Source organism: Corythoichthys intestinalis, chromosome 17, assembly GCF_030265065.1.
Source record: "Corythoichthys intestinalis isolate RoL2023-P3 chromosome 17, ASM3026506v1, whole genome shotgun sequence".
In the NCBI taxonomy this organism is placed as follows: Eukaryota; Metazoa; Chordata; class Actinopteri; order Syngnathiformes; family Syngnathidae; genus Corythoichthys; species Corythoichthys intestinalis.
The window spans coordinates 34,367,441-34,382,005 of NC_080411.1; the positions used below are offsets into that span (position 1 = coordinate 34,367,441).

At 38.5% G+C, this 14,565-nt stretch overlaps 1 protein-coding gene across 3 annotated transcripts in view; it reads left to right on the forward strand.

Annotated features, from left to right (window-relative positions):
- The window catches only part of pappaa (pregnancy-associated plasma protein A, pappalysin 1a), a 238,175-nt gene that overhangs the window by 40,997 nt on the left and 182,613 nt on the right, over positions 1 to 14,565 (forward strand). For all 3 annotated transcript variants that reach the window (XM_057818700.1, XM_057818698.1, XM_057818699.1), the window contains 4 exons: positions 4,078 to 4,223; positions 9,329 to 9,622; positions 10,241 to 10,433; positions 12,568 to 12,689. In XM_057818700.1, coding sequence (XP_057674683.1) covers positions 4,078 to 4,223; positions 9,329 to 9,622; positions 10,241 to 10,433; positions 12,568 to 12,689 — 755 coding nt within the window. The remainder of the gene's footprint in view (positions 1 to 4,077; positions 4,224 to 9,328; positions 9,623 to 10,240; positions 10,434 to 12,567; positions 12,690 to 14,565) is intronic.

Sequence of the window (14,565 nt, forward strand, 5' to 3'; positions counted from 1 at the left end):
ATAATTAAAGAAAATGCGCACACATGTTGACATATTCTGACAACATGTTCATGCTTTTTGCATGTAAAGACTTCAATAGAGACCCATGATCATCCATTTTGACCATCATGGCAGATGCAACTGATAATGTAGAAAAGAGCAGAGAATTGTATAAAATCATTTGCATGGATGCACAAAAACAACCACAACTTGCTCAAAGTAATGAGAAACTGCTTTTTTTGATGTGAACTAGTGATGCGATGTTGTGAGGATTGAACAAGTAGTTTTGAGAATTGCAAGTCTGATCTGAGAAACATACCAAAGCAAGTGAGAAAAACTGTAAACTATGAGGACTATCTGTGAATTGTCATGTTTCACTGCCATTGGCGACCATAGATGTTCAATCCGTTATTACTGGGGGCTGGCAGCAATCGGACGATCATTGACAGCCTTTCATGTCAAAATGGATTGAATGTCTATCTCTGTTCTAGGTGTTTTTTTTGTGTTTTTTTTTTTGCGTGTTTGCATGTTTTTTTTTTTTTTTTTTTTTTTTTAACATTTCTACGTTTTTTTCCCCGTGATTATAGTTGGACATTTTCGCTTTTTTTTGTTTTTTGTTTTTTTTTTTTGCTTTTAGTTCATACGTTGTCAACCCATGACTTTTCTGGCTGTCTATCGCTGCCAATTAGTTAAGATATCTCAGGCCTTCCCTAAAACCCATTGTCTGCCACTGATGACGATACACATCCAAAGCTTTAAACTAGGAGGACTGGCTTTGAATGTTCCTGTTTCACTGCTGTTGACGTCAACGACGTCCCATCCAACTCCTAGTCAAAATGGATTGGACGTCTATTCCCGTCAATGCGAGCCAATGAGATAATCATGCTGCACATCGTTACTTGGCAAACATTTCATTTTCCTTCACCTCATCTTCATCTACAAAGACTTCAGATGGTCAAAAGAACAAACACAAGCAGCCATTTAGAATGACTACCCATCAGCGCGCAGTTTATAAAGTCTCGGGAGAGATTACGAGAGATTATTTTCTCCACTTAGTCCACATTTTCACCAGCGGGTCGGAACTGTTTATTTGAAAGTATGTTTGTTTCCCAGCTGTACGTGGCGATGCTTCCCCCTCCTCTTCTTTTTAGCCTCACTGTTGTCATACTTAATCTTATGATCCAAGAACACAAAAGTTATAAACTGAAACACTGATTATAGCAGGCGAGAGGATCACACGTACTAGGTCAAAACATTCCAAGGCGATGTAATTTGTTGTGACTGTGTTTTGTCTGTTGTGTTTTGTGTTGTTTTGAGGAAAAAAAACAAACCTCTAGCAGATGCATTAGATTATTGACACTAGCGATGGCTGCGCTTGCTGACATTGCCTGCCAGGGCCAGTGGCCAGGCTTTAATTTGTTCATAAAACGAAGACTGCGACGATATAACTTATCGTGGCGCTGAATGCTCGCAGTTATCACTGCCGCGTTTTCTCCAATGCTGGGCCACACATCTGAAGACAATACTTCACTACAATTAATTGGTGGCTTGTCGAAATAAAGAACGCCTCAAGAGATCACAGGATTCAAACGAAATAATCACCAAATGTTTTATTGAACTGGTTGTCATCCCAACGTAAAACATGTGTCCGCATGATGTTCACAAGGCATTGCGGCTTGGCTATCAGTGTTGTTACAAACCAGGAAATTGAACGCCCTCTGTTGTATTTTGGGTTGCTGTTTATTGGCTTCTTGCACTTCCTAGACAAACGCATTGACATGGTGCAATTTCCTCTTCGTTTGCGAGAATGACAAATGGTTTGAGCGTTTTTAAAATTAAACTGCATTGCTGCATTACATTTTGTTCTCTAATTCCATTTAGTCACTCGCTCATCCGTTATGTGCTAATATTTAGTTGCTCAAATTCCCTAGCCTAATTACTACAAGTATGAGTACATATTAACCCATTGGCTGCTATTGACAGCGATACTAGACATCCAATATAGAGTTGTCCCATATTATCAGGTAGCCGATAATATCGGCCGATAAAACCATCTTAAAATGATATCTGATAATATCGACATCGGTTTTTCATTATTGGTTTCGGGCCAATGTCCATGTTGCCTTCAAAGTTAATGTAGAAGCCTTCTGCCTTTGGACAAGGGTTGGTCATAGCTTAGCACAGCAGTTGTGCTTATTGACCATTAGAGGTCTCCAAACTAAGATTTGTTATGTGAGCAGACCATTTGACCTAGGCATCACAGTACAATTAGCCGTAATATATTAAGTCCAAGACTGCATAAATCGGTGTCGGATTTATGGAATTGGACAATATCGGGATATTGGATATTGGTTAAAAAGTAGTGTTGGCAGCAAATGAACGAATATTCATTCTCTGGATTGGACGTCTACTAGTGATAAACTCATTTGAATTCACAGTTAAAGGATAAAAAGGGCCACATGTTACGAAGTCTATCGCCAGTGGCAGTGAAAGAATCAAATACAGTAGAATTAAAAAGCTCCAAAGACAAAGGACACGAATTACACGAAAAAAACAAAAAAAAAAAAAAACAGAAAGCCACGAAAAATGGGCGAAGATTCGAAAACCACGAGAAAACCCAAATAGACCATAGAGAACAGTGAAAAACCTCAAAAACTGAAAAACCCTTGAAGATAGAGAAAACTGAAAAAAAGCCCCTATCACACACGCTGAAATACTGGGAAAATCGTGGGATTTAAACAGGTAGCCCTTATGTGTGAAAGCAATTACCTGGGTTGATTGACACAGACATTACGCGGACATTTCACGGGTCGCGTCTTAGTATAATGTCCGGGACTTTCCCAGGAAGCGGTGTGCGTGAAAGCAGGCGTTAAATTCCCGGGTGACAGCACGATGGCTGATGACGTAAGTATCATGGCGGGCCGATACTCACTTCCTCTTTCTTCGCAGTAAGACAAAAAGCAGTAAACAAACATCGCAATAATCAACATAGCAAGTTGGAAATAGCTAAATTAAACTGAAAACATAACGAAATTAAATTGCTACAGGATCATAGAGCCGAGGAAGAGAGTCCATCGTCACCTTTGGAAATGTGTTGTTTATTTTGTTGCCAATGTTAGGGTCCGCTACTGTGGAAACAAGGTTGTACTTGAAAGCTTGAAAACAATGGAAGGACGCGTTCAAGGGTTTATTAAATACAAACAAAAATACACACGATCGCGGAAAAGGGGGAATAACACAATGGGTCCGTGAAAGTAGATAGACAGGGATCAATAATACTAACCTAAGCCGTAGGCAGAGAGCTGATAAGACAACAAAACAAATACACTCAAATACCAGCACAACATATGGGATTTAAAAACAAGGGTGGCAGAGGCGTCGTATGGCGCCCAGCAAGTTAATATCGCGACACCCTTCTCTTGGATGGCCTGTGCTTGAATACGGTCTTGATGAGCTTGAATTGGCTGCAGTTACAACGTCAGGAGCGCTCCCACAAACGGCTCTGTAAAAAAAACACTGTTTGACAGCCGATACCGACCAAAAATTAAGTAATGTCCCGGTTATAAAATCGCGCCAGCAGCCCTCTCTGCACGGAGAGCGCCAGTGGGCAACACGGGACAAGTCTGTGAAAGTGTCAAACGCGCGTCATTCTCGGGACATCTCTACATGCGTGAAAGCAATGACCCGGGTAAATCCCGCGTCACCTTCCATGGGAATTACCCTGTATATGTGTGTGAAAATGACTAAACTGTCAGAGCAGGGAAAAACCATGAAAAATATATAAAAAAAAAGATTAGCATAAGGATGAAAAGAGCCATATTCTTCAATAACCTTTCTGCTTCCTGTTGAAATGGGTTTATCACCAGCAGATGTCAAATCCATTTCAAGTGGGTGGACTGGCACCAAGTGAACAAATGTTCATTCGCTGTCAGCCTCCTACTTCAAATGGATATGACATCTACCCCCATCAATTGCAGACAAAGAGTTTATTCCCATTCTTCTGACATTATCCTCTTCTGACTTCCTTTTCGGTATGATTTTTATGTTCTTTTAAACAAAACAGCTGGATTTTTATGTGCTTTCACTGTCTTTTCCCAGGGCCTATTTGGATGTGAAGGAACTCAAAGAGATTCTGCGCTTGGATGGTTCGACTCACCTGAATGTCTTCTTCGCCAACTCTTCTGATGAAGATCTTGCGGGGGTTGCCACTTGGCCCTGGGACAAAGAAGCCCTCACGCATTTAGGTTAGATGGCACACACAATAATATATGGCACATGCACTTACAAAGATTCAACAGCAGTGTTGTTTTTGTCTTAGTCTTTTGGATGAACATACGTTTTAGTCTTTGTCATATTTTACTCATTTAAAAATGTGTTTGTCTTCGTCTAGTTTTAGTCGTCGAAATCTCATACAAATTTCGTCTAGTTTTAGTCGACAGTTACTCATAATGTTTTCATCCGTAAAATTCTTAAATTTTTTGTCCAAAAATAAAATAAAGGTTTATCACAATTTCAACCACATAAGCACATACTGTAGCATCTACTTGGTGATGATAATATACACTCAAATAAAATAAAACCACCTGGAAGCCACAATTGTATGCAAAAAATCTTGTCCGAGAGTTTAACACTGGTAAGTCTGGGATTTGTTTCAGCTATTAGAGTCTAGCCAGTAGTTGCAAGTAATCAGTATTTCCCAGCAATTGCTCATTCACCAAACAAAACAGCTGAAGTAGGCTTATAGCTAAATGCCGTTTCGCCAACTGGCTTTCCTCTAGAATTACTGACCAGAAAAGCCAAGTAGCTCTGCTTTCGACTGGCCAATGTTTGAAGAGGACGCTCGCCATTCTGAAGCTAATGCTAATGTGAACGTGAATGCTACGCTAACACTAGGAGTTACATTTAGCTTCGGATGATCACTCAGCACAGACCTTTAAGAGCTAAAGTAGCAAGGCATATTCTCTCTTGCCAAGATAAGAAAACAAATCTTACCGTGTTTTCAAACAAGCAAGATACAAGCAGCCTAGCTTTAGACACATCCTAAACTCCAATGAGGAGTGTGAGGGAGAGGCGCAGCACTTCTCACATGAGTTGCACGACCCAAACTCTGCTATGATGCAAGTTGACGTACTCCACGTATAATATGAAAATCTGACGCCTTGTGAAAATATGACAGAAACTACGTCACATTTTCATCTTGTCGTCTTATCTCAGACAAAAACTGGCATTTGTCTCATTGTGTTTTAGTCTCCCAGACCAGGTTTTTACCCATAGCAAAGCAAAATTGAAGATGAGATCTTGCTCATGTCTCATTTACATCTCTGAGAAATGATTCAGCAATAAGCGAGACCAGAGTGGTTTTCTCAGTTTTCTCAAATTTGTCACATGATAAGTATGTCTCATAGTGAGCATTACATGTGAAGGTCTTGAAAATAGTTCTACTGGCACAATTTTTCAATAAAGTCTCACAGTTGTCTCCTTTCAAGATCTCTCCAAGAGACAACTATGAGTACTTGTGTCGATCTCAAATGAGTCTCAATTTTATCTCCTTACTTGGAGTCACGATCTCAGTAATGTCTCAGTGAAAGATATGGATGAGCAAAGTATTTTATTTCTTCAACTTAGCTCAAAGTTGCCTCTTTTACTGACCTCGCGGAGCAACCTTATATTGTGCCTGTCACAAATATTTCTCAATTTGATCTCCTTCCAGTCTGCAATTGCTCATTTTGGGTTTTCAAGATTCTTTCATTGTAAGAAAGAGTAGTGTCTGCTCTGACATGTCCAATCACATCTTAATTCATCTCATGCCAAAATCCGAGAAAATATTATAATTGGTCAAATAGTTAAATAACATCTGGTTCATTTGGTTCATCTTGTTCAATGTAAATATTAGAGATGTGACCGAAAATTCGGCGCCGAAAACTATCGGCCGCTACAAATGCATTATCGGGTTTTGGTTTCGAAGACTGAAAGTTTACCACAAAATAGTGTGAAGAATCTTAGTCCTCTTTTTGATGACGGAATCAAAACAGGCAACACGCTGGCTGACGATGTCTCGCTAAAACTACAGGCTCACAGGCAACATGTCTGCGATTTGGAAGTTTGTTTTTTTTGAAATATCAAAGAGATATATAAATTATTAAATGAACCAAAATATAATACATTTTCTTCATCGCTGCTACATGCTGTTTCTGAAGTTGCTTTCCATTGATGTGCCGCATCACATCGAGCACAATGCATCTGAGCCTGTGCGGGGCTCAGTGGTGGAGAAGTCATTCCCCACCCCAGAGGTTGTGAGTTCAACTCTCTGTCCTGATGAATTCATCTAAGTATCCTTGAGTAAGACACTGAACCCCACATTGTTGTGTCACCAGCAGGTAGATGAGGATATAGTGTCAAAGTGCTTTGAATGCCTCAAAGGTGCTGTACAAGTATAACTCCATTTTTAATTAAGAGAATTTCTCTTCTCAAATATTGCTCAAATCTGATTTTCTCAAATCAATATCTTTTGTCTCAATGATGTCTTTGACTCATCACTTGCTCCTAAGGGTGCCCTTGGGAGCACAAACTCAAATAAGCAGAGAATGAGAAAAATTTGAGATGATCAAATTCGTCTCACGAGACGAGATTAAGCAACAGATGAGTAGCAAATTTTTGCTATGGGTAGTGACATCATTTGTTAGGGGTGTGTGAGCAGGAGGTGATCCCAGAGCAGACTAACGGGTTGTGGTGAGCAGTGTTCTTGATAACGGCGTTAGAATATAACGGCGTTACTAACGGCGTTATTTTTTTCAGTAATGAGTAATCTAATTAATTACTTTTCTCATCTTGGCAACGCCGTTACCGTTACTGAGGCGGGAAAGGCGTGCGTTATTATGCGTTACTAAGTTGGTTGAATAAAAAAAAGTCTGAGAGAGAAGGACTCACGGAGACGAGAGAGCAGAGCAGGAGTGGGGAAGACGCCGTTGCAAACGCGATGCTAGGTGGCTCCAATAATACCTGACTGTAGCCATAGCCTACAAACTACGCCCACGTGATACGGTAGATATCATATTATAGAACTAGATGCAATTGACAGACACAGCTGCATTGGCAACATGTTTTAAGGACTACATGCTTTAGTAAACAGCCGCCATCTTAAAGCAGTAGACCTCTCAGGAAGGTTCTGATGTAGAGATCCTTCCTAGTGACCCTAAGTAACTTTTTTTTTTTTTTTTTTTTTTTTTAAATATAAAATGCTCCTAAATCTGCAAAATCTTGACTTAAATCTATCTTTAAATGATGAAACAGTTTTAAAACTTACACATGTTGAAAGTAGACAGAATGGAACTAATGCAATAACGGGAGCAATTTTAACAACTTTAACGGTTGATTCACACCTTTAAATGACTTCCACACATAGCAAAGGTTACTATCTAGTTATCGCAATACCCTTGTGTCTAGTTAAGTGGAGGGTAAAGAATTGGGCTAGGGCCAGTTGTCCCCCAAACCCTTTAAACTTCACATTGTGTGACCAGTTTTTTTTTTTTTTTTTTGAGAAAAAAAAACCATGAAAATTATCAGTAGTTACTTTGCCAAGTAACTAATTACTCTTACATTCAGATAACTGAGTTACTAACGCAATTACTTTATGGGAGAAGTAATTTGTAACTGTAATTAATTACTTTTTTTTAAGTAAAATTAACAACACTGGTGGCAAGTAATATTTTATTGGCGAACACAATGAATGAATGTGGCAGGTGTAGGTTGCGCTACTCGGGGTAGGTGAGCCTGCGTGAGACGTAGAAGCTCAGAAGGAGGCAGGCGTGGAATCTGACAGGGAGCATGCATAAACCAGGACCTGAGGCGAGAGCAAAGTAGTCGTGAGCCGGGGATCAGCAATATCATGTAAGAATGCGAGAAGCAACTGATGGCAAAACCAGGCGAGTTGATCGGGCGAAGAGATGGGGCTTCCTCTGCCTTGTAAAGATGGCTCATAGACTTCATAATGTATTGACGGGACACGGGGCGTGGGGCCAATTCATTGGGGGCCTACCTCTGTCTAAGCTGACCGAGTGGAAACACAGACAAAGAGCTTTTTCCATTGAAAATTCTTGTGAATAATGCTTAAAGCCCTGAATTCTTTATAGATATGGACATAAAAAAAGTCTCGATCCTTGGTTAAAAGCAAAAAAAAAAAAAAAAAAAACGTGGAGGTAGCATTCATTTTACTTAAATATGTCAAACTATGAGGCTAGTCAGTAAGGAAATTAGCGGACGGCATATACATACAAACAAAAAGCTTTTTCCGCTGAAAATATATGTGAATAATGCTTAAATCCCTGAATTCTTTATAGATGTGGACCTAAAGCAATCTCGATTTTTGGTTAAAAGCAAGAAAACCATGAGAGTAGCATGTATTTTATGTAAATATTGCAAACTATGAGGCTAGTTAGAAAGGAAATTAGCCGACGCCATATGTCAACAATGAGCTTTTTCCGTTGAAAATTCTTGTAATGCTTAAATCCCTGAATTCTTTATCGATATGGACGTAAAGGAGTCTGGATGCTTTGTTAAAAGCAAAAAAACAACAAAAACAAAAAAACGTGCAGTTAGCAGTTATTTTACGTAAATATTGCGAAGTGTAATGCCATTGCTGTAGCAGCTAATTTCTCCTATTGGTTTTTAGCACAACGTTTCAAAATGCAAGAATGGTATGAAAAATATAATTATTAACTTGCACCCTCGAGCAAATCACTCCATAGACAATCCTTACTGTTTGTATGCGGTACAGCTTTCATACTTTTTCAACCTAAATCCGGCGTTGGATCCCTGCATGTCTTGACTAACTGGGACCGACTGCGAATAACTGAAGTGGAATGTAGGACAGCCCCCTGCTTGAAGGCATTGCCCAGTGGCTGACGGATGTGACCCGTCAATACAAATAGGACGTCTATGGGTGGCTGTTGGACATTGCCTGCACCTGCGGCCGCTCCACCCGTTTGACATCCAACCCAGCCCGAAATAATGCACGACATCATAATATTAACTGTTTATGGCATGCTTTTAGGGTGGATTTAAAAATGTATGCGTACTGTTCAACAGTCAGTATTTCGTGTCTGGAAAAAATAAAGCCACCATAATATTAACACTCTTATGGTCAGTGATACAGAAAATTAAAGATAAAAAGCCCACTAGAACATCTGAACTTCATTGAAGACTTTTAATGAATCATTTAAATGGTGGCAGGTGTATGCAGTCTCAAATTTACCTGTATTACTGTCAACGGCACTGAAAGATGCCGTTGACGTTAATAATGGAAAAGAAGTGTTTCGAGTTTTAATTTACATCCTATATTTCCTTCTCTTAGGTGGAATTGTGCTAAATCCATCCTTTTACGGCACTTTCGGCCACACCGACACCATGGTCCACGAGGTTGGTCACAGTTTGGGCCTTTACCACGTCTTTCGAGGTATCTCGGAGATCGAGTCTTGCAATGACGCCTGTTTGGAGACCGAGCCTTCCATGGAGACTGGAGATCTGTGCGCCGACACCAACCCAACACCTAAGTTTAAAGGCTGCCATGATCCTGAGCCGGGAAATGAAACTTGCGGATCTCCACATTTCACGCAAACACCTTTCAACAACTACATGAGTTATGCAGGTGAGGAACCGGGTTAGTGTTTTTTTTCTGTTTTACGCTACCCTGTCCTCCATTAACACTCTTTAACACAGTTTTCGCAAAAAAATACTGTACCTATTAATTTCCAATAGCAAAAACATAAAAATTTATTTTTTAAAAATATGACTTAATCTGCAGTTTTTGTCCGATAGACGCATCATAAAATCAAAGTGCACAAAAGTGATCGGCTTGTTTTTGGCAAAAATGTACATTGTCCTGAATTCAATGTTAAGTGACCTATAAATGCCCCAAAATCAACACGGACCACAAGAAATTGTGAAAATTGTGAAACATCCACTCGAAATTTGTCCAGAATTTTTATATTCTAGTTATGATTTACTACAACTTGCTTTAATATACGTTGTGCTACATATGTTGCGTTACATTATGTTGCGTTACATTACCTAGCGTTACTTCAACTCATTCACTGCCACTGACAGTGTTTCAGTGTCATTGATGGCAATCAATAAAACGTCCAATCCATTAGAAATAGATGGGCTGTCAATGAGTTAACATTGAGTTTACATACTGTACAATATATACTGTAAATTTTGCAATCGTATGTAATGGTGTAAGTGTCTACCATTTTTTTACCGACAGATGACTCTTGTACTGACTCCTTCACCCTGAATCAAGTGGCCCGAATGCACTGCTACCTGGACCTGGTCTACCAGACGTGGCAACCAGCCTCCAAACCACCTCCCGTGCCGATGCCCCCCCAGGTGGTGGAGCAGCATCATAAATCGGTCACCTTGGAATGGTTCCCACCCATTTCCGGACACTTTTACGACAGGTGAAATGACCTGGATAGGTAGTCTATGCACTGATTTGGTTAGTCTTAAGTGAATTTGACTTGGTTAGTCTTATGGGATGCTTTGTAGCCTAAGTGGATATTGCAAGAGGAGAGGCAGGTGTTTATTTACTTACCTCCCGATTGTCAATTACAGTGAAGGGCTTGAAAGGTCTATTTTTGGTGATGCATTTGTTTGTACGAATGCAATTTTAGAATTTTATATATATATATATATATATATATAAAACTGTGTCTCAATATATAATGAATGCAACTATGATCAGATTTAATTATCGTTCCATTTTTTTCTATTGTTAACTCATTAGCTGCCATTGCTGGCACTAGACGTCCAGAAATAAATAAATGGAGTGAGGGGTTGGGGGTTAAAATACACACATTGGCATCTCAAATTTCGGGACACGGGGCGCGGGGCCGATAAATAGGGGACCTGCAGTGTTGGCGATGCTGACTGATTGGAATCACAGAAAAAGAGCTTTTTACGTTGAAAATTCTTGTGAATAAATGCTTAAATCCCTGATATCTTTATGGATATGGACGTAAAACAGTCATGATTATATGTTAAAAGCAAAAAATAAATAAATAAATGAAAGAAACGTGCAGGTAGCATTTATTTTACGTAACTATTGCGAACTACAGTATGAGGCTAGTCTATAGGTAAATTAACAGCCGCCATATGTAAACATAGAGCTTTTTCCGTTGAAAATTCTTGTGAATAAATGCTTAAATCCTTGAATTCTTTAAGTATATGATCAGAACAGAGTCTCGATTCTTGGTTAAATGCAAAAAAACAGGGCAGTTTGCATTTACTTTACGTAAATATGTCGAAGAATGATCCTAGTCCGTAGCGGTTAATTTCTCCCATTAAATTTTTTTCACAACGTTTCAAAATGCATACATGGTATGAAAAATATAATAATTATCTTGAATCCTCGAACAAATCACTCCTGAGACGATCCTTCCTGTTTGTATGCGGTACAGCTTTCGTACTTTTTCAATCCTAAATCAGGCGTTGGATCACTGCATGTGTTGACTCTGCGACCGACTGCGAATAACTGAAGCGGACTGTAGGGTGGCCCCCAACTTAGAGGTGTTGCGCAGTGAAGGTGGAATCTGACCCGTCAATAATTATGAAGTCTATAACTAAGCCATACTTTTTACTTTTACTTGAGTAGATTTGTGAAGAAAATATGCTACTCTTACTTCGCTACTTTGGGCTGCACAAGAGTCGTTAAGTTTGTCCTCTTTATTCCACATGTTAGATTTATTGTTTTTTTTTTGCCAGCAATGCAAAGAGTAGCTCTTTCAATTTCACCAGTGAGACGTCGCAACAATAGTCACACGACTCCATTATACCAATAAGACGCAAGCTTGCTGTTCTATGATTACGCCAGCCTCTTAAATCACGTGGCGTCTTTAAAGCACCGTAAAAAGTGAAGTATTTGACATAGAGCACTGCCTTCAACATGACTCGAAAGCGGGGATTTTAACCTCTCTCCCAGTCTTTATTTGGCACCAATTGACAGCGAAAAACTGGAGATATTTCTATTGCGAAAAATAATGGATCATAACTATGAAGTAACTATTCACAATTCAAACTAGGAAGTATTTTCTCCACTAGAGGCCATTCATGCTCTTCGGACAAATAATGCTTCATCTCTGTCATTTTTTTTCTCTCACCAGAATTTAATGATTTGTTTTTTGTATTTCTTTGGCTTAATGTGGTTATGTAGTGGGTTATTGTACTGTATCTTTGTAACAACAGTTCATGTAGATAACTTTGTGCTGAGAAAAAAAAGAAAGAAATCAAACAAATTTATAAGCAGTTACTCACTATGTTACTCATTACTTGAGTATTCTTTTCACCAAATACTTTTTTTTTAACTTGTATTTGAGTACATTTTTGGATGACTATTTTTACTTTTACTTGAGTAATATTATTTTAAAGTAATGGTACTCTTACTTAAGTACAATTTTTGGCTACTCTACCCACCTCTGCTCACTTGTTGAACTGAATAACGTTCCTTGCAACTAACCTATGTTTTAGGTTAAACAGTTTGTTGGTTTTGGCCTGTATCTAAGTTTGGTTGCTGTGTCTGTCTCTTGTGTTTCCTAGAGAATTGGGATCAGTGTGCGATAAATGCACTGAGGGGGGAGTTCTGCTGCAATATGCCTCCAATTCATCATCGCCAAGGCCATGTGCCCCGTCTGGACACTGGTCTCCACTCGAAGCCGAAGGTAAACGACCATTTATGTTCATATCTCCTACTATTGCTGTAAGATATGGCAATGTCTATCACCCAAAGGATATAAAAATTGACAGTTTACATGTCTTTGGTCATTATCACCATAAATAGACTTGTTCCTGCAATGTGCATTTTGGCCAGCAGATGGCGCCCGATTTGCAATGATTTGCTACATTTTGGGATTCTATATGCTGTAGTAGTTCCACCAATCGACCTCAAGATATCCCTGTCGCCACTCAATAGTTAGCCGATTGGCTCCTGCCAACCGGATGTGAGTAATGCTTGCAAGACAATTGAAAATAGCAACACATACAGATCACTGTATATATGTTATGATTTCAAGAATTTAGACAAGTTTAAGGTGATGAAGGTCCTAAACGATTCATCGGTTATCAAAATAGTTGCCAATTTATTTGCTAATTGATTAGTTGTCGATTAATCGATTAATTGTTTAACCTCTATTATTATTATATATTTTAATATCTTTATATTTGAGCAATAATATGTATGCTACTGTACTGCTTCTGTTTACACTGGGTGGGTTTTGCTTGCAGCACTACTTTATACATTTAACATCTCAGCTTAATGTCAGTTCAAAAATAAAGTGGAAAAATGTAGTGCATTGTGGTACTGTGATATAAAATGGCCCATCTCGTAATATGCACAGCACTATCTAAACTAGAAGAAGACTCCAAACTGCCTTTCCGTTTTGCTGTTTAGTTGTCTTTCTGATTCAGTGCTCCAACATTTCAAACATTTCGCTTAGTGACTCACTTCTGAAACATTAGGTAGACTCCCAATGGATCAGGGTTTAAGGTGCCACTATTCATGTAGCGTGAGGACTCAAGCCCACATCTAATGTCAAAGACGTTGTCTTAAATTAAATTCCCCCATTAAAAATCATGGGATTTAAGCGCAATAAAAGATGACATAAGTGGGATTTCAGATTACTCTTTTTAAGTGCATTGATAGCGAATCCCCTTTCTAAGAACTTAACCAAAATGAGGTATTTATGCTATTAAAATACTTTGTGTCCCATCTGTTAACCACTGAATCACTTTGGCAGTGCTCGCACCAAGTACATGCTCTTTGCTTTTATGGAACAAAAATTGCACTGCGTGCACAGACCTCCAACAACAGTCTTAAAGAATTTTGTATTGTTGACAGCTTTATTCGGATAATTGTTTTTTTTTTTTTTTAGTTAAAAATGTGTTCATTAAGTTACTAGATTTTTGTAATGTCTGTATGTTTTTCAATTGTGGGACTGAGTAGTAATAATAATAATTTTTAAAAAAATCAAATTAATTGGTCGAAAAAACATACAATTAAAAAAAAAAAAAAACGGCTTAAAAACTAGAGAAGAAATATTCCCCAAAACTTGTAAACTTGTAAAAAGAAAAATGTTTTTTTTGTTTTTGTTTGGTTTTTAGTGTTTATTTAAAAAAAAAAAAAGTTTTATAAATGTTTAACACACCGAATTTAGAAATATCAATAGTTATTTTACTAACATTTAAAATGAAAAATATATAGTACTTTGGCATATACCCCAGCCCTCTACAATTCTAAATCTTTTAAGTACTCTGGTCATGATCCTGTACATTAAAAAACAAACATAGGACAAAAAAAAATCAATGCAATTAATGATCACGCAATGTGTAACAGTAATATTTATATTTATGACAACAGTGATTAGGATCTTATTCATGTTTATAGTATACATGCTGAAATGCTTGTCCAACCAAGACCTATTACTCACGCGCTATTACACCTTTTAATGACTACTTTAGTGCTGGCCGACAATTTATATCAAATGTACGCGCACGCTCATTTCAGGCACATTGCCAAACATCCAAATTTAATGTATCGTC